At 34.4% G+C, this 20,996-nt stretch overlaps 1 protein-coding gene across 2 annotated transcripts in view; it reads right to left on the bottom strand.

Annotated features, from left to right (window-relative positions):
• Positions 1-1,900: 1,900 nt before the first annotated feature.
• Positions 1,901-20,996, bottom strand: part of LOC110447718 (sialate O-acetylesterase-like) — a 53,967-nt gene continuing 34,871 nt past the window's right edge. Inside the window, exons 7-9 of one of the 2 annotated variants that reach the window (XM_021493594.1) lie at positions 5,384-5,541; positions 4,218-4,416; positions 1,901-2,904 (exon numbers count right to left, since the gene is read on the bottom strand). In XM_021493594.1, the coding sequence (XP_021349269.1) occupies positions 2,611-2,904; positions 4,218-4,416; positions 5,384-5,541 (651 nt within the window). In that variant the 3' untranslated portion in view covers positions 1,901-2,610. The remainder of the gene's footprint in view (positions 2,905-4,217; positions 4,417-5,383; positions 5,542-20,996) is intronic. The other variant, XM_021493593.1, reaches the window with a different exon arrangement.

The raw sequence follows: 20,996 nt of genomic DNA, 5'->3' as shown, positions 1-20,996 counted from the left end.
ATGTCAAACAAGAACATTAGGTTGAACAGAGTTTATAGTCTTCAAATCCAGCATGCTTCTACCAAAATATCATTACCCTGGACCTTTTGGTTATAGAGAACAAATCATTTGAAGATTTAAACATGTATTGACAACTGTAACCTTGAGTATAGGCGAAGGTCATTCATTTGAACAAACTCGGTAGCCCTTCATACCAGCATGTTAATGGCCAAATATCATCACCCTTGGCCTTTTGCTTATTAAGAAAAAGTTATTCAAAGATTTTAATCATATTTGACCCCTGTGACCTTGAATATAAGTCAAGGTCATTTATTTGAACAAACTTGGTAGCCCTTCATCCCAGCATGTTACTGGCCAAATTTAAGCACTCTAGGCCTCTTAGTTATTGAGAAGAAGTTGTTTAAATGTTTTGAAAATATTTGACCCCTGTGACCTTGAATATTTGTCAAGGTTATTCATTTTAACAAACTTGGTAGGTCTTTATCCTAGCATGTTAATGACCAAATATCATTATTCTAGGCCTCTTAGTTATTCAGAAGTTGTTTAAAGATTTTTTAAGACAATTGACCCCTGTGACCTTGAATATTTGTCAAGGTCATTCATTTGAACAAACTTTATCCCAGCATGCTTCTGGCCAATTATCATCACTCTGGGCATTTTGGTTATTCAGCAGATGTTGTTTCAAGTTTTTCACATATTTGACCCCTGTGACCTTTAAAATAGGTGAAGGTAATTTATTTGAACAAACTTGCTAGCCCTTCATTCCAGTTTGCTTCTGGCCAAATATCATCACCCTAGACCTCTTGGTTATTAAGAAGAAGTTGTTTAAAGTAAAATACTGACACCGGACGGACGGACAGACGGACCGGCCAGGTGAGCTTAAAATCATTAGAGGATCAGCAGGTCCTCTCCATACAGGTATTATCCCTCTCCATGACGGGAATAATTTTTTGGAGAAAAGACCAGGGATCATTCGGAGACACTTTGTCTAAATATGAAATGCATGTCTCTGAAATGACCCCACTTACCACCTGTTGTGTATTTAGATCCTGAACTTATTAGTTGGTTTGGTATTTAGTATTGCCTCGCGCATGAATATTTGTATGATGTATACCTTGGGCATGAATAATAAAAGTAGTTCGTAAAATGGCCACAAGCATGTTGTGGTGTTAACAGACACAACACCACCTTGGTTCATTGGTAATATAATATAATTTTAATACATATAACAATACATGTATATCTCATTTAGTATATATAAAGTACTATATGAGCAGGTGAAAGACATATATCTGAGAACAACAACAGTCTGTATACGTGTACATAACATGCCTTTAAACAAAAACACTAACACAGAAATAAAAGACAACTCTAGAAAAATCACTGTCATATAATAGAAAAACATGACGGCAAAAAAGTCTTTCATATATGAATATCAAAATATAAAAGTGAAGAATATGGAATGTTTATGAAAATGTTCCCACTATAAATAAATGTATAGATTTCATGTAACAATCTTTTTTCTATGTGATTTATATATTTTTTTATAATAATGTATAATTATTGCATAACAATCTTTTGTCTATTATGAAAATACATATACTAGATAAATATAGCATAGATGTATTCAAGAACATGATTTATTGAAGAGGTTAAGATTGGGATGTCACCTGCACATATCATTTGTCTAAGACACTAAGGCAGACTTTAGACACAACCTCACACAATGTTTATGGACACTCAAGACTGTACACTGAATCTTTTTCTGTGGCAGTAAAATTTCAGGGATTTTCATGGTAAGTAATTTAGAAGGATCTTTGAACACATGACATGAAATAAATTATGCAGACAGTATACAAAGATATCTAACTTGTAGTTAGTCTTTTATCCCAGCAGTCTAACTTGTAGTTAGTCTAACTTGTAGTTAGTCTACCTTGGTACATATACTATAATGTCAAAAAACATGGTGAGCAGTTGTTTCAAAATAAGGCATACTTTAGCCTGTTGTAACAATATGATCACAATTATGCAAAATGTCATTTTAAAATGATTTAAGATCAGTAAAACACGAAGGCACAGTCAATATCAGATTGTATAAAGATATATACTCAATATCAATATCAAGTCAATATCTCATAAAGTATTCTTCCACAAATGAAGCTACAAAAAATCTGTGTTTGCGTGGCACTATTATTAAGAAATAGGAACATTTGTTTGCATAGAATGTAAAGGCACATCAACTGTAACATCATATACTTATAATACACATAAAGGCAAGAGATCTTTGACCATCATTGGTCAGATAATGAGACATGGAAAACAGTATTCATTTATTGCATGTGAGATTCTAAAATATGTGTAATATTCTGCAAATATCTGTGAATCACTTCTTTTTTATAAGAAAGAGTTTCACATTATAAATGTGCAGTCAAGATGGAAAAGGACCGCAAACTGAAGTAGAACTTCTCTTTAAATATATATATTTGGGGAAAATTCAATAAATGATATGTTTAATAATATTATATAATTTCTTATTCAAAACATTTAAAATCCTGAATAATTTGTTTCAAGCTCCTTTGAGAAAAAATAGAGTGATTTACTGTATATCTTCTACCCAATAAGGTGTGGCTTGCTTCTATCAATGATATAACTGCCGTCTTTGTTGAACTTCCCTGATGTGAACTGGAAGGGCGAGGCTGGCAGGAAGCTTAGTGAGGAGTATATGGCACAGTTTTTAAATGTACATGGTGAGACTTTCCAGGCGTACCGTATACCCACCACATCCTGTGGCTCACAGACTGCAGTGGTGACCAACACACTGCTGCGGGTGACCTTGACAACAGAGGCGGGTAACCACCACGAGTGAGAGGAACAAATTGAATTACCATCATAGGAGCAGCATACCTAGAAAACAAGTAAGGAAGTGACAAGATGGCATATACTATACAATATTCATAAAATTTAGAATTTAATATTATAAATAAGTTCCATGTAACCATCATCACCTCAAACAGTGTTCTTGAGTTGAAGGGCCTCTGTTCACTTACAGTACCTCAAAGTCAACATTGGTCAGAGGAGAAAGAACTTCTCACTTAAATTCTCAGTTACCCTCTTCAAAGTCTGACATTTTCCAAGAATTCTAGGGTCTACAAGTTATACTTCTCACCTCAAAGTCGAATATAATTCTCATGTCACATAACTTGTGAGAGCTACAAACAGTACACCAAGTTACAAGTCAGTTACCTCTATTAATGACAGTATTGTTCACCAAGTTACAAGTCAGTTACCTACTTTATGCCAGTGTTGTTCACCAAGTTACAAGTCAGTTACCTACTTTAATGACAGTATTGTTCACCAGGTTACAAGTCAGTTACCTACTTTATGCCAGTGTTGTTCACCAAGTTACAAGTCAGTTACCTACTTTAATGCCAGTATTGTTCACCGCGTTACAAGTCAGTTACCTACTTTATGCCAGTGTTGTTCACCAAGTTACAAGTCAGTTACCAACTTTATGCCAGTATTGTTCACCAAGTTACAAGACAGTTACCTACTTTATGCCAGTGTTGTTCACCAAGTTACAAGTCAGTTACCTACTTTAATGACAGTATTATTCATCAAGTTACAAGTCAGATACCTACTTAAATGCCAGTATTGTTCATCAAGTTACAAGTCAGTTACCTACTTTAATGTCAATATTGTACACCAAGTTACAAGTCAGATACCTACTTTAATGTCAGTATTGTACACCAAGTTACAAGTCAGTTACCTCCATTAATGACAGTGTTGTTCACCAAGTTACAAGTCAGTTACCTACTTTAATGTCAGTATTGTACACCAAGTTACAAGTCAGATACCTACTTTAATGTCAGTATTGTACACCAAGTTACAAGTCAGATACCTACTTTAATGTCAGTATTGTACACCAAGTTACAAGTCAGTTACCTACTTTAATGTCAGTATTGTACACCAAGTTACAAGTCAGTTACCTACTTTATGCCAGTGTTGTTCACCAAGGTACAAGTCAGTTACCTCCATTAATGACAGTGTTGTTCACCAAGTTACAAGTCAGTTACCAACTTTAATGCCAGTGTTGTTCACCAAGTTACAAGTCAGATACCTACTTTAATGCCAGTGTTGTTCACCAAGTTACAAGTCAGATACCTACTTTAATGCCAGTGTTGTTTCTGTCTAAGTTATGAAGCATGCACATTACTTACCTCAAAGCCAACATTGTTTTTCAGTTGCAGGGCCTCTGAACCGTTGTTATAGACAAGTTCTAGTGTTTGGGTTTCAGTGTCCACCTTGTAGCCAGTGGGCAGTGGAGCTTGGTACACAATGTCCTTGTGGTGGTAAGCCACAGCCAGACTGCCCTGTACTAACCGCTGGGCAACATCCTGCTTGTCTTGGGTGTGAATACTGACCAAATATAATAAAATACAACATTTACAATTGAAATTTAAGCAATGGTGTTGAATTTCTCTAATGACATTTGGTAAAATCAATACAGAGGATCTGGTAGGTGATTTTAAAAATATCTAATTTGATGCTATATATATAGATTTAAAAAATTAGGATTAATGTCCCTTCATGGTATTAAGAAAATAAAATTTAACTTGCTCTCTCTGAAACGTACATGGGAATCAACATTTATATGTCTGTATGAGTGAATATAACCGCTTGTGTTGGATATGTAAACAAGAGTACTGTGGGGCGGAACAATATACACCCATCGAATGCCTTTTATTAAAGTGTTATATACTTTCTTACATTGAAATAAGATCTGCATCATTCTAAGAGTGGTTAGCTGACATGCTATAAAAAATGTAGGAGAAATCTCCAGACAAAACATCAAATACTGAAATGAACAAAGGGCAATCACTTTTGCAAAAATCGTCGAATCGAAATTCTTTAAAGGGAGACACATATTTATATCATGATTATAATGTATACCAAGTTTCAAAGAGATCGGTCGAGTTACCTCCCATATATAATTATAAATCAACTTACACTCCATGCATAATTTAAAATCAACTTATGCTCAATATGTAAATATAAATCAAATTCAGGTCCATATGTTATCATAAATCAACTTACTGTCCATATATGTATAAATCAACATACTGTCCATATGTAGATATATTTATAGATCAACTTACATTCCATATGTAGATGTATTTATAAATCAACTTACAGTCCATATGTAGATGTATTTATAAATCATCTTACGGCCCATATATGTATTTAAAAATCAACTTACAGTCCATATATGTAATTATAAATCAACTTACTGTCCATATGTAATTATAAATCAACTTACTGTCCATATATGTAATTATAAATCAACTTACGGTCCATATGTACATGTATTTATAAATCAACTTACGGCCCATATGGAGATGTGAAATCTGGTAGATCCATTGCATTGGACATAAACACGTTCTCCATCTTCTTGTTTGGGACAAAACCAAAGTCTGCTGTTTGATGCCAACGGAGGTCTGGAAAGCCACTCTGTACTGTCATGCTTGGCTGGTATGCACCTAGCTACAATGAATTCAATGGACTTTACAATTTTGTATTATCAAGAATGATCAGCTATATATACTAATACATTTGTTTTCTAATACTAGTAAAAGTAAATATCTTAAGTTTAATTGAGTCATAATAAAAAATAAAAATAAATCTTTGCTAAAACAGTAAAACAGCAATTGCATGAATTTAACAGTCCATTATATAAATGCTCTTATCTCATTTTATATTGGCAAGTAACATTTGTTTACATGGCATTTTTATTTAAGGCAACTTTTACATCAAAATATGATAACGGTATGAATTTTGAAACAGTAGTTTGGGATCAACAGTTGTCCTTTAACCAGCAATCAGAGGCTGCTGGTGAGTGTTTCACCATTACAAAACTAAAACATGAAAGATTGTTTATTCTCTCCGTGGTACTTACCATTACAAAACCAAAAGGAAAGGTTTGGTCATTATATCCATGGTACCTACCATTACAAAACCAAAAGGAAAGGAGGGATCATTATATCCATGGTACTTACCATTACAAAACCAAAAGGAAAGGATGGATCATTATATCCATGGTACTTACCATTACAAAACCAAAAGGAAAGGATGGATCGTTAAATTCATGGTACCTACCATTACAAAACCAAAAGGAAAGGTTTGGTCATTATATCCATGGTACCTACCATTACAAAACCAAAAGGAAAAAATGGATCATTACATCCATGGTACCTACCATTACAAAACCAAAAGGAAAGGATGGATCGTTAAATCTATGGTACCTACCATTACAAAACCAAAAGGAAAGGTTGAGTCATTCTATCCATGGTACCTACCATTACAAAACCAAAAGGCAAGGTTTGGTCATTATATCCGTGGTACCTACCATTACAACAACAAAAGGAAAGGTTTGGTCATTATAGCCATGGTACCTACCATTTCAAAACCAAAAGGAAAAAATGGACCATTACATCCATGGTACCTACCACTACAAAACCAAAAGGAAAGAATGGATCGTTAAATCCATGGCACCTACCATTACAAAACCAACAGGAAAGGCTGAGGCATTCTATACAAGGTACCTACCATTACAAATCCAAAAGGAAAGGATGGATCGTTAAATCTATGGTACCTACCATTACAAATCCAAAAGGAAAGGATGGATCGTTAAATTCATGTTACCTACCATTACAAAAGCAAAAGGAAAGAATTGATCATTACATCCATGGTACCTACCACTACAAAACCAAAAGGAAAAAATGGACCATTACATCCATGGTACCTTCAATTACAAAACCAAAAGGCAAGGTTTGGTCATTATAGCCATGGTACCTACCATTTCAAAACCAAAAGGAAAGGTTGGATCGTTCTGTCCATGCGACGAGTGGAACTTGGCTCTCCAGTCACTGATCATGGACGGGAAGGTACAGTTGTAGGTGTTTGGTTTTGGGGCGTTGTTCTCGCCTTTCAAATGTAAGTCAGTGATATATTTTAATAACAGAAGTTATGAACTCGTATGACAGTAGGCAGAAAATATTATGTTTAGGACATCATCCACACAATAAATGATTCAAGTTAGTGAAAGTACACAAATTCTTCCCTCCTTGCATTCTCCATTCTCATTAGAAATATGGTACCACTTGACAAAACAATGTTGGGGAATGACAAAATAAACATGAAAAACAGTGAAACAACAAATATAACAAGAGTAAATTTACTTCCTTCCCAGGGAAAAGGGAGAAGGGGTGACCCAAAATTAAGGAAATTCACAATTCTGATAAAACAGGAGAACTTTTCAAAATATGAAGAGGTTATGATTCTAGTATATTTGGGCCAGACGAAAGAGATAGTTGAAATATTAGTTAATTAGACCCTTTTTGGACCTACCCCTCATGCTCTAGGAGTGAGTCAACGTCATAATGTCCATACCATTAAACTGTAATGTCATAATGTCCATACCATTAAACTGTAATGTCATGATGATAATTCCAACCAAGTTTGAATTCTTTCCTTCAGAAAATGATTAATGTATTGGTCTACGTACCCTGGTACCAGATTGCTCCATATATAGTCATGTTCAGGAGGGGATGAATCATAGAATTCCACAACACGGATGGAGTCGGTGGACCTCGCACATTTCCAAACTCATCATAAACAAGCTCACTACAAAAAATGAAAGTAATATCTTGTAATACACACTAATCAATAGATGTTAAAATTTGAGGCCTTCCCAAGACTATATAACAATAAATTAACAACCCAGAGAGTTAGGAATTTCCCATTCCCCCTTAAACACATGTGAAAGATATTTTCTTCTTCACCTTTCATATGAAAAATAGATAGTTATTAGGTATTTCTGACAATAGAGTTACAGGACCCAAATTAGTGCCGCTAATTATGAATTATTGAGTAAATCTGCAAATTCTAAAATCAAATATATAAAGAAGCTCCACATTTAAAACCTTCTGCATGTAATGTACATAATACATGTCAAATTTGTTTTTGTATTAAGCATCAAATGGCATGTTACCCAATTTTGAAGGACTAGGCATTAAGCTACAGTATCAGTAGAATTTGAATAAATCAGCTGACACACAGTAACATTACTTAAAACTTACCCCATCAGGTAGGACCTGTCCAATTCTACTGGTCTATTGTCCAGAGTGTCCATTCCACACTTGGCCAGAGCATCTGGAGATGACCAGGCCTCAACGGGCGTTCCTCCATAGCAGTCGTTGATCAGACCGACAGGATAGCCCAGCTTTTGGTACAGGTATTTACCATACAGCCAGCACACGGCAGAGAATGTGTTCTGCCAGGCCCCTCCACCGATGGTTTCTGTAGAGACATGTTAATGCATTTGTATTTTGAATCCAGTATAGCATAATAGTATTCATTCATATCAAACTACCTTATGAAATTGAATTTCTGTTTCTTGTTACACTAATAAGTTTAACTAGGTCGTGGTTGCAGCCTGCTTCTTTCTAAACACATGAGTGATACAATAGAAGTTTATCAATGAATATTTTTTCGTATTTCTTTTTTACTCCTACATGTATGGGAGGTTGTATTTAAGCAATAAACTGCATAGATGTGGCAGACCAACTGGTATAACTGCCACATCTGTCACAGACAAACTGAATGGTGCGCGCTAGCGCACCATGATAAGTGGAAGATGTGCCACATCTATGCAGTTTATTGCTTAAATAACACGGTCCACTGACACTTGGAGGACACTTAAAATGGTACATCTGACCACTTTGACAGGAACATCAAGTGCCCAGAGTAACTAGTTAAAGAGCTATTCCAAATAGGACGGCAGTCACATGGGATGTGGGATCATAAGACTATATGTATGCCATTACGTATAAATAGATTTTACCAAAGGGGTTTTCAGATTTGGTAAATCCTGATGTTTGTCTATCCTGACTAGCCTACACTCCTGGGACTAATTGGGTATCTTCTGTCATTCCAATAAGCAGAATGAGCTCAGAAACCATGCATTTTGACTTGCTGCCATTTTGAACATTTTTGCTGTAAGATAGAAATTTCTTTGACCCCAGTTTTGTGCACTGGACAGTATTATCATACTTGCACAGGAATGAGAGAATGTTCTATTATTTTAGGGAGTGGATGTTATTGTCATGTCACTATAAAAACAACAAATGACATCACAATTCATCCCTATAAGTAACCAGAGTGCAAATCAAAGTAGCTATAGACTACTAATATATAAACATTGCTTCGGGTGATATTTACCATTGGAGGCTACTGACCACGGTTCCTTGATGCTGTTTGGTGCATTCAGGTCATTCAGGGGTTTTGCTGATGCCAAAAGGTTGACAGCAAAAACTCTGATGTTTGGATAGTTGTTGGCCTCCTGTATCTCCTTGGTGGAATTGAAAATCTGAAAGTACGTACCACTTGTATAATTACCGACTGAGAAGTTAAATTACAAAGCATAAGCATAGGGAGGGTGAAACAATGCACTGGGTATGGAGGGATTTGGCCAGGCATGGGGATGATGGGTGAAGTGATAAAAGCAGGGCCTGTATTCATGAAACAGTTCTTATGCTCAAGCATGGATTTTGAGCTCAAACCAAATTTCTTGTAACTCTCTTAAATCTGTCAAACGATCAAAACGTAAAATGTACACATTGAAAACAGTATTTCGCTTTACATCTCTTCATTTTTCCCAGATCATTTCAAAAATTAGATTTTATTAATTGATTTATAAACGGACAAGAAATTAGACTTGAGCACAAAACCCATGCTTGAGAATCGTGTCATGAATACGAGCCCAGGTTGACAGAAAAAAAAGACGAGGGAAAAGACAGGAAGACGGCTGAAGAGGTAAATAGAAAGAAAAAGATATTTGGTAAATAGAAAGAAAAAGATATTTGGGAAATAGATATTTAAAATGTGATAGTGAGGAAAGGGAGGGTATAGAATAAGAAAACTTAAAAAGGAAAATGCATGGAAAGAATTAGTTATGGGTTGAGATTCCAGAATGCATTGATAGAGACATGTTGGTCAAGTATATCATCAGATTTAATTTTTGTCATTTGCTGTATCAGTGAAAAAACAATCATGAACATATCAAAGACCCAGTGTAAGAAAAAGGAAGTTTCAGTATCACCTGAGCCATTGTAAACTGCATATTTGACTGCCCAGAACAGATCCATACATCTCCAAAAAGGACATCTGTAAGAGTAATCTCCCCTGCTGAACCCCTAGCTGTGATGGTGTACGGTCCAGGTTCATCTACTGGATCAAGAATAACCCTCCACAATCCATGAGTGTCAACCAAAGCCTGGGCAGTCTGTTTGGCCACGGACACACTTATCCTGTCGTACACATAGGGATTGTAGCCCCAGATGACAGCACGCTGTGGGGATTTCTGAAGAACCATGTGATCCCCATAGTAGGCAGCAAAGGCAAATCGCTTTTGACCAGGAGTTGTATTATCTGAAAATAAACAAAACAATGAAAAAAAATCAATAAATGAAAAATCTAAAATAAACATTAAATTTTCTGTTGCAAAATTTCTATTCCTACTTTTATCAGGTTGGGCACAACTGCATGTATGGGTAATAATCCTGCATTTGGGTAACAGTAACCAATTTGAGTAACAATTTATAATGTGGAATAAAAACACATATTGTTCTTTTAAACAATATTAGTAAAAAGGGGTGTTATGCTTTCAACAAAATCCAATAAAAAATACCATGAGGTACAATTGTGCACAAAAAAGTCTTAATTCAGTTGTCTAAGTTTTTGTGAAAATGACAAATTGTATCACCTCCATTGCTTATAGTGTATTGTAGCTTAGCTGTAAGTAGCACACAGAACAAATTCATGCTCACCTGTCACATTTAATTTGCACTAGATGATCCCATTGACTACACACTGAAGTCAATGAAGAGATATGGTTCATCATAATTGATAATTTTGTGTGTACAAATGTACTTCATTGTGGTATTTATTGGATTATGTTGAAAGAATAACACCCTTTTTTGCTGCAAATGTTTAAAAAAAAATGTGTATTTTTATTTCATTTTATTTTTTTGCGTAGATCTCTCCTTTTTTGTTGCATATATCAATTCACAGGATTGGATCACCGCTAGGCTCCCCTTTCCAGTAGGAAGTCTTTAAGGACACTGCGACGTCAAATGGTGTTGCCTGCTTCATCTTTATGCATTGCTGAGCCTCTGCGAAGCAATCAGCATTCCTCGTCCCGAAATTTAAAGCCATTTGGCAGACAACAACAATGAAGTGAAAGTAGAATATGAACAGCGCCCCCTAGGAGAAGGGGCGCAACTCTTAGCGTCACGCTACTTTTCACGCACGGTCTCAGCGGTCCAAAAAATGGTATAGCGCCAGTCTCCAGGTAAAGTTCCCATTTTCAAGGGCAGATGTTAACTATACCAAATAGAACAAGGGTAGTTATCCAATAGCTATCCTAGAAATTATCTCGTGATGTACATGTACTAAACATGATATATAGGGGATACTCATGATCAACTAGGACAACTTAACTTCATCAGCTGTCACTAAACACAATCACGGGTGGTCGGGTGGTGCAGTGGATACCGCACTTGCCTTTCACCAAGGCGACCAGGGTTTGATTCCCCGATTGGACGTGAAAAGGTTGGGGTCACCTGCCAGACCACGTGGGTTTTCTCCAGGTACTCAAGGTTCCTCCCCTCTAAGAACCCATGCGCTAACATCCGGGCCAACAAGAGTGATTAATATAAGTTGATATTACTTGTTTCATAATTGTTGTTAAACAAATAAAGTTTATATTATATTTAACACAATCATACTCATTATATATATATATATTTATTATTTTTTATAGGGTATTTCTGCGGCCTATCATGATTTCGAAATGTTGATGAGATGACCTAATCACCCATTTAAGGTTAATGTGACTGTCACATTCGGCCAACCCACACAATTCTCTATGACAAAGTTATCTTACATCCCATACTGGGTAATTCATTGATGCGTGCCAAACATTCAAACATTATTGACAGGTACATTTACTGTAAGTCTGCTATTGAGGGATCTTGTGTGATGTCATATGGTAGCTGATATTGGAATCAGAGTAAATATTTACCTGTGTTAAGGACAAGCAAAACACTTACATGTACTTGTATATAAAGCTAAAATTAACCAATATTTTACAGATAATAATATTTATTCAGGTAAAAGGCAAATACATATGTAATACACGTTTGTCACATTTTGCAGATTGGACATAAATATATATATATATTATCACAGAATGAGATCTAATTTATAAGTTATTTATGCCATAAAACTAGTAATCAGTCAGGTGTTAAAACTGGATTGGATTAGATTAATTTAGGCCTTTACCTGGGATGACCCACATTGTGATAACTGTTTGGCCTCTGCTGTGAACACTCTATTGTACAACAATCAAAAACATACCATCATTGACAGCTATCCTGTGGGTTTCTTTGGCATAAAATCTTCTCTGTGCCGTTGAATCGCACTGCACAAAATAAAAGAGCCAGCAAATGAGTTGGAATATTCGTAGGTGACTCCCTGCCATTTCCACACTTCGTGTTTATCGCACATATTACAAGCGCATTCTATACGTAGACTGTGAATGTTTTAGTAGTATAATAAACGATAACCGGACAAAGTCGGAAACATTGATATTTTTTACTTTTACTTCGGTTTATTTTTTGCTTAACCAATGCAACTTTATATTGTTGAATCGTTTTAGATTACTTTGTTTCCACATAACCAATAAAGATAAAGTCATTCAAGTATTATTTTTGTGTTTTCTAAAAACACATACGTATTAATCAATGTAAAAGAATGAATAATTGAGACATTTTCTTGTTATACAAGACTAGAAGAGGTTGAATTCATTGGCCGTGAGTGACGATGTATGGAAATTGTTTTCAATGTATAATTCTTTAAAATATTGAACAATATTGTTACTGGGGTGTAGGTTTATATATTAAAACTAGAGACGTATATACTACCTGGCTTTGTCTCTGTTAAAACTGATCTTTCGCCGAAGAACGGATCAATGCTGCATCAAATGAATGGGTGATTTCAATTTCAAAAAAATTAATTGGTATTTAATGTCGGCAAAAAATGACCACGACAGTGAAATGTTTATCCACGGAATTAGATTGCTATCTTAGTCCGTGGTTTATCGAATGTTTAAAGGACAACTACATTTTCTCAACTTACAAAAGATACTATAAGACATCGAATGGGAAGCGAACCAAGTACTCTGGACCTCATCATAACAAACGAGGAAGAAATGCTTTTAAAAGGACACATAGAAAACCAAAGTCCTCCTGGACACAGCGACCATTTGATTCTTATGTTCGATGTTTTGTGCTACAGCGAGCTGTCTGTAGATGGACATAGGCTACGCGCCTCAGATATAACAAAGGGGATTGTATAAGTATGGGGAAGGAGCTGGACATACCCTGGGAGGAGGCCGTATTGAAAGGGGATCCCGGAACCAGATATCATGTTCAATGTACAACACTTTCACCAATGTATTCATGGGAAGCTCAAGCAGCACACAGTAATATACCACATAGTAAAGATAACACGAAGAGCACCATTCAGATACCACTGGATAAAGAACTCCGACTAAAGATTTACAAAAAACACAAGGCGTGGCAGCTATACATGGAGACTCTGAATGAATCAAAATATAAAGAATATGCAAGAATTAGAAATCAAGGGAAACCATTCGTCGAGATGTGGACAAAGACATTGCTAAAAACATCAAACTAGACCCAAAGAAATTCTGGGCAAATGTTAACTCGAAAAGAAAGATAAAAACATGGATAGCAGACTTGAAGTATCAAGAGGAAAATGAAAACAAAACTGCAGTCATGATCAGTGACAACGATAAAGCAGAAATATTAGCTATGTTCTTCCGTAGCGTGTCTACAAAGGCGCCACCGGAATCAGATAGAAAATTGAATTTTTTCATTATGCATCCGTTTGAGGAAATTGTGTGTACCGAGGCTTACGTTAAAAAATTAGTTGTAAACCTTAAATGTAATAAATCGCCTTGACTAGACCATATACCTAAAACAATGAAAGAACTGTATAATTATATCTCTAAACCGTTGAGCATGATTTACAACAAAAGTTAAAATAATGGAAAATTACCATCTGCATGGAAAAATGCAAATATAACCGCAATTTTTAAAAAGGGTTACAAATCAGATCCGAGTAATTATAGACCGGTCAGTTTTACAAGCGTATTTGGTAAAACAAGGGAAAAATTGGTACGACATGGAATCGTTGCTCATATGAATAAAAACGATATATTCAATGAAAAACAATACGCTTTTATAAGTGGAATGTCAACGATATTGCAACTACTAAAATTTTCGAAGATTGGTTGGAGATCGTGGATAAAGGCGGTGAAATTGATGTTATATATATACCTAGACTTCACGAAGGCGTTAGAAAAAAACCCTCACCGGCGCCTGCTGAAAAAGTTAGCGAGCTACGGGATAAGTAAACGAATAACAACATTGACAGAACATTTTTTAAGTGAAAGAACACAAAAAGTCATTGTCAACGGTACATTATCAAAGGCGTATCTAGTTTTGAGCGGAATTTCACAAGGCAGTGTCCTTGGACCGGTACTGTTTGTCATAAATATCTTCGTCAGTATTATTTGCTGATGATATTAAATTAAGTGTATAGGGAAATGAAGACCGAAGAGGATCAAGCTATTCCACAATATGATTTAGATGCTCTTCAGTAATGATCCAGATGTGCAAAGTTCTCTCAATAAAAGGAAAAGAACAAATTATGGAAGCTATTTCATGACAGGACCAAGAATTGAGCGCGTGGAATTGGAAAGTGTATCGTCTGAAAAATACTTGGGAGTAACTGTGGACCGAAATCTGAACTGTGCATGTCATATTCCGTCTTTGCGTATTGCAGAGTTATCTTCTCTTGTGAGCAGGTATTGATTGTTACGTCATTGGTTTGTGTGAGAAAATTACGTCGTTTTCTCAAAAATTGATGACGTTACTCTCACAAACAAACGACGTAACAATCAATGCCTGCTCATAAGAGAAGATAACTCTGCAATACGCAAAGACGGAATACAACAACAGATACACAAGGCTAATGGAATCGTGGGACTCTTTTATTTATTTTAATAAAGGAGGTATTTTATTTATTTAAATGAAATTATGTTCTGCCAACTATTTAAAGCCCTAGTTAGACCATACCTTGAATACGCGGCGTGTGTTTGGAATCAAAAAATAAAAGAAGGAAATGAGTTTTAGAATCGGTACAAAGAAGAGCCAAAAAATTACTGCCATGATTAAAGGGATTTATCCTAGAGTGAACGACTCAGAATACTATAAAACTACCAACTTTAAAATACCGACGGATCGGATGAGATATTATTCATCTATTTAAGATTATTAACAATTTATTTGATGAGAGAGTCAGCAATGGACTCTTTTTACTCGATAATTTATCAAGAGCTCGCAAAAAATAAAGATAAACCATTGCAATTTAGATCTCAAAAATTCAGTTTCAACTTCAGGACAATAACAGTATGGAACAGTTTCCCACAGAGAGTTATAGACTCAACTACAACTAAAGAATTCGAGGTCAATTTAGATGAACACTGGAAAAATATAGATATGAAATATGATCACTTGACAAATTTATAAGATTTTACATGTATATTAAAAGTAAATGTTAATGAATTACATGTATGTATTGTATCATTGCTATGGATATAGAGGCAGATATTTGCCGGAGTCCATCTTTTTTTCCTATTAAATCCTATTAAAAAACAATAGGACATATCAAATTCAAATACTTTACTATATACATTGTAGCACGTACTACTGATGGACGACTGTTTCTTTCTTTTTCAAAATTCTTTCTGTCAAATTGAAGGTTTCAGCGTCACTTCTTTTCCTTTCGATTATTCATACGTTTCGAATGGTCATACCCAAAATGTATTTTTCAAAAGACTTTTTATATGTAGCTCCATGAAAGACGATAGTCAAAGCAGCCGTGAACATTTCTAAATCGTTGTCATTGTCTGTAAATACTATTATATGTTCTATGTTAACGGCTCAGTGTGATAAACAATACTGGTACACTTGTACCTAAATATTAAAGATACTGACCAAATCAGGCAAGCATACATTTTAATGAGGGCTGCAGTGCTCTGTGATTTGTTTGACTTGTTTTGATACAAACCACTCGATCCCCCAAGGAAAGAAGAGCATTTTTCCTGTTCCTTGTTATTGTCTTTCCCTTTGTCTTGATGTCTCCAGTTCTCACTATTGTTTTTCTCTTTGATTAGACGTCTCTACAGTTCTTTTATTATCTTTCTCTTGATTTAGATGTCTCCTAATTAGATCCTGTTATTGTCTTTCCCTTTCTATTGATATCTCCCCAGCTCCTATTGTTGTCTTTCTCTCTGTTTAGATGCCTCCTAATTAGATCCTTTTATTGTCTTTCCCTTTCTATTGATATCTCCCCAGTTCCTGTTTTTGTTTTTCCCACTGTTCAGATGTCTCCTCAGTTGATATGAGTATTGCCATTCTGTATATTTCATTCCAGGTAAAATACTTCATAATATAGTATTGGGTTTTCACGAGTTATTTTTTGATTGTATACATAATGAAATCCAGATATTTTAATCCATTCATTGATAACTAAAAAGAATCTTTTATAGCCATTTATACAAGAGATATTTATAATAGCTATTTCAGACAGATAATACAAAGGCACACGAGACTTTTCTTTAAATTCCGAATGACGCATAAATCACTAATAACACTTTGTCACACGAAATGCAATGAATGATCAGAGAACACTCGCTTGAGAAATTAGAATTTTATTACATGGATACATTTTTGTTTATGAATAAATCTCAACAACAATATTTAAAATAAAGAGCTTACTCTACTCTTTTATTTTTCCGCATACTGCAAAATAGAATCTAAGAAAGTCCATTGGTTAATATTTCTGTTTGGTTTTCTTTATCCCAATCACAGACAGTAAATACAAACGCACACACCGTAAAAATATAATGTACGAAAGTTAATAACTCCCATTGGCTTTGCACGTTGTCTGGTAACAACAAATATGGCACTTCGCCTCTCATACCGTCGACTTGAAATCAGTAATTTTAGTTTAATTTAATTAAGTTTTCTATCAAGATATATATCTTCGACTTGGCAAACAGGTGATTTGAGCCCATGGTTCCTACATAAATCTGTATTATAAATAATAGCTTATGATGAAAATCATTTACAATCAAGTGGTTACTTCCTATTGAATTCAGTTTCAAAAATGTTTTCTGATTAAATTGTTATCTTAAGACCTTACTTGTCAAACAAAGAACGAAAGAATATGCCAAATAAAGCTGACCCTGTCCTATAGAAAGTGCATATATGCATCCTATACATCAAGCAGTGAGATAAACATAACTGTCGAGACTTTTGAAGCCGACAGCAATTTAAATGTGAAGAGTGTTAGCTTAAATTTGAATTCACCAGTAAAATAAAAGTACAGCCAGTTAAATACCAACACAAAGATAATGATTTCCATATGCAAGACCACACACTTGTGTTTTTTTAACGAATCAGAAAGCACGAGTTTACACGAGTGTGTGGTCAAGCTTTTATCACATACCTTCCGTATTTGGAAGAGATCGATATAAAGATTTTATAAACTTTGATATTTTTTGCAAATACCGGGAACTTTTCAGTTCGCCGTGACAAGTTTTATCTTCCAATAAAAAATAGTTCCGGCTAGCAGGTAAATACAACATTCCGTATTGCACATGTGCTATACAGAACGTTGTATTTCATGGTCTGAAAGTTGCTTGTATTACTATAACAAGATTCAACAGGTATGTGATACAAAGTCTTATGTCATTGCTGTACTGTTGTATGGCTGCAAAAGATTAAACATCACTCATAACACTAGAACAAAGAATGTAAAATAACTCATAAAAATGGTACCAGAAAACGAGTTCAATACATAATCATTTCATTAACAACCATATATGTTGAAACGAACGCAGAGTAAAACGGATATTTTCATAAGAGGGACACCTTTGATAGCAAATCTAATATGTATGGGGGACTCCAAGAAAGATAACCCTGTCGTTAATAGGAAATGTAATTGACGCATGCATTGGGTTATATCCATATCTTTTAACAATACAATATACATATGACATAATTTGTCTCTTCCGGATATCTGTCTTATGTAGTTACACTTATTCTCATGTACCATAATCCTACACAAGATATATATTTGAAAGTAAATATCTGATGTTTAAAAGAATAGTTCTTCTTGATAAATAAATAACAGATAATCTCTTATTTCAGGTAGTGTCTTAATAAACGTTCAGTTAATGTAAACAATATTAAATAACACTCGAGAGTTTTCAACTGATGNCCTTTTTTTTTTTTTTTTTTTTTTTTGTAATTGTTTTACTTTTCCAAATAAATCATCACCATTAAAGCAATCAACACCATCATACATTTCCAATATCATAATAAACGTCATCTTCATCTATTCTTCATCTTCATCATTAGCATCTATATATATATCTATTCATATTTCCCATCGACATCAGTCATCATCATCCTCATCATCATCAATGCCATTTCACCTTCATCATGCACCTCAATATCAATCAACATCGATATAGTTATCTGTTCATATTTCTCATCATAAAACCATCGCCATCAACTTTCAACATTTATCATCATCATCATCATCATCATCATCATCATCATCAACAAGTTCTCTCATCAACTTTTTCTATCCTTATCATTCACGTCAATCAAGCAATTCACTTTCAGCATGCCCAATCATGAAACTATTACATCATCATGATAAATATAATTCATTCATCTACGCCATTATCATTATAATCCATCCTTTCAACAATAATACATCTTCATCTTCATCAATTATAAAAATCATCATCAATATTATCATTGCTGAACTAAATTTCATGATCACCAACAACATCCTCAGTTTTTATCAATATTATATCCTCATTAATTTTCAAATCCAATTACATATATTACTGCTGATAATTTATACTTATTTGTATAAAAACAAAAATATAATGAAATATATAGACATACATCCTCTTTCACCACTCCGCACACATACTCACCCACACAGCCGCACATACTCACACACACACACACACACACACACACACACAGAGAGAGAGAGAGAGAGAGAGAGAGAGAGAGAGAGAGAGAGAGAGAGAGAGAGAGAGAGAGAGAGAGAGAGAGAGAGAGAGAGAGACTGTGCCGTTTTATATTACTTGTATAACTTGATTGAGGTTAGAGTGAAATTACATAAACAACAAATTGATTTACATTCATGAAAATATCAATTAGAAAAGTTTCATGGATTATTTCTTATTCTTGTCCTGTTCGGGGTTGGTGTTATTTCTAGCAGTTTATTCCAATTTTTTTCCATATATTATGACACTTTGCTACATTCTTATTACCCTTACTAACGCAAATATATTTTGAGTCACATAATTATCTTTTATAATAGATTTTAATGCTGACACAGATAAAGTTTGCTGTAAACATCTCGCTCTATTGATGTATTGTTTCATAATGATTAATATAAGATTGTCTGTTGTGTAGTATATTTTTTTTTATTGTTTTGCATGCCAAAATTGAAAGTTTCTTTATTAAAAGTAAATGGAATCAATAGAGCATCTAATAAAAATTCAAAGTTCTCAAAAATGTCTGCACTTCTCTGCACTCCCAAAATAAATGTATAATTGTTTCTATTTCTGTCTTACAAAAGAAACAGTGTGGACTCTGATAGTCCACACTGTTTCTTTTGTAAGACAATTTTGAATAATTTTAAACCAATTTTGAATAAATATGAATTTGTTGTTAATATGTTTATTCTGTATTGCAGCCAATGTAATTTGGAGCTTTTAGTAACTCGAAAATGGGTTGCATATATACTTCTCCAAGTTTCTCATCTATTACAAATATGTTGTTCCACTTTCTTTTTCCGGTAGGAATAGTGTTATTTCGACAAAGCATATTGTAGAAATCTTTCGACCCATTACTGTTTTTCATGAAAATTTCTAAATTAGTCGGTAGTAATGGGTAAGAGAGCCTTATAATAGTTAATATCTTCATTTAAATGGTACCTTTAGCATGGTTGATCACATGGAAACACAAATACTATTCGGTTGAAACTATAATATTTTTCTTAATAACTAATAGAAACAATTTCAGCGATGTGTCGTCACAAAGAATAAATCACATATAAAAATAAATATTTCGTTGCAACCAGCATAAATCCAACAGTATAAAATGAATTTCCTGCACAACCAATGTTAAAACAGCTGCATTGTTTTCATTAAATATCTTTGATTCACAATAAAAGTCGTTAAATTGGTATAATACATCATCGCTATGTACTGCAATATTTGTATATCAAAAATCAACCAGCTAATAGTATAAAAAAAAATCAATAAAGCTATAAGTATATAAAATAAAACAAGTCATGCAAATGTATCTATAATCTCAAAGCAAAAGGCACAGCGAGCATTTTGGATTTCGGATTATTGTTTAAAAAACACACACACTAAGGTGGGGCGGATTATTTTCAACTTATAACTGGAAGACAGATACTACTCTGATGGTTTACTAAATATATCAATTATAATTCTATCCAAATCAATCAATATAGTTTCATGCAATGACAAGAGCAAGCAACGCTTCTTTTTTGGTGAATATAGGACGAATTAAAATATCGCAAAGTTACATGATAACTTCGTACTTCGCAGAGTTGATTACGGGTGTGTTCGTTAGGTTGTAAACGAGATTTCCTCTATAAGTGTAGTACCAGTAGATTTCAATGAAAGATAATTGAATAATTATTTAATAAGGACAAATATGAGA

The sequence above is a fragment of the Mizuhopecten yessoensis genome, unplaced genomic scaffold, assembly GCF_002113885.1.
Source record: "Mizuhopecten yessoensis strain PY_sf001 unplaced genomic scaffold, ASM211388v2 scaffold3575, whole genome shotgun sequence".
NCBI classification, from domain to species: Eukaryota; Metazoa; Mollusca; class Bivalvia; order Pectinida; family Pectinidae; genus Mizuhopecten; species Mizuhopecten yessoensis.
The sequence above is the reverse complement of the archived record's forward strand: the minus strand, read 5'-3'. Positions and strand labels throughout refer to the sequence as shown.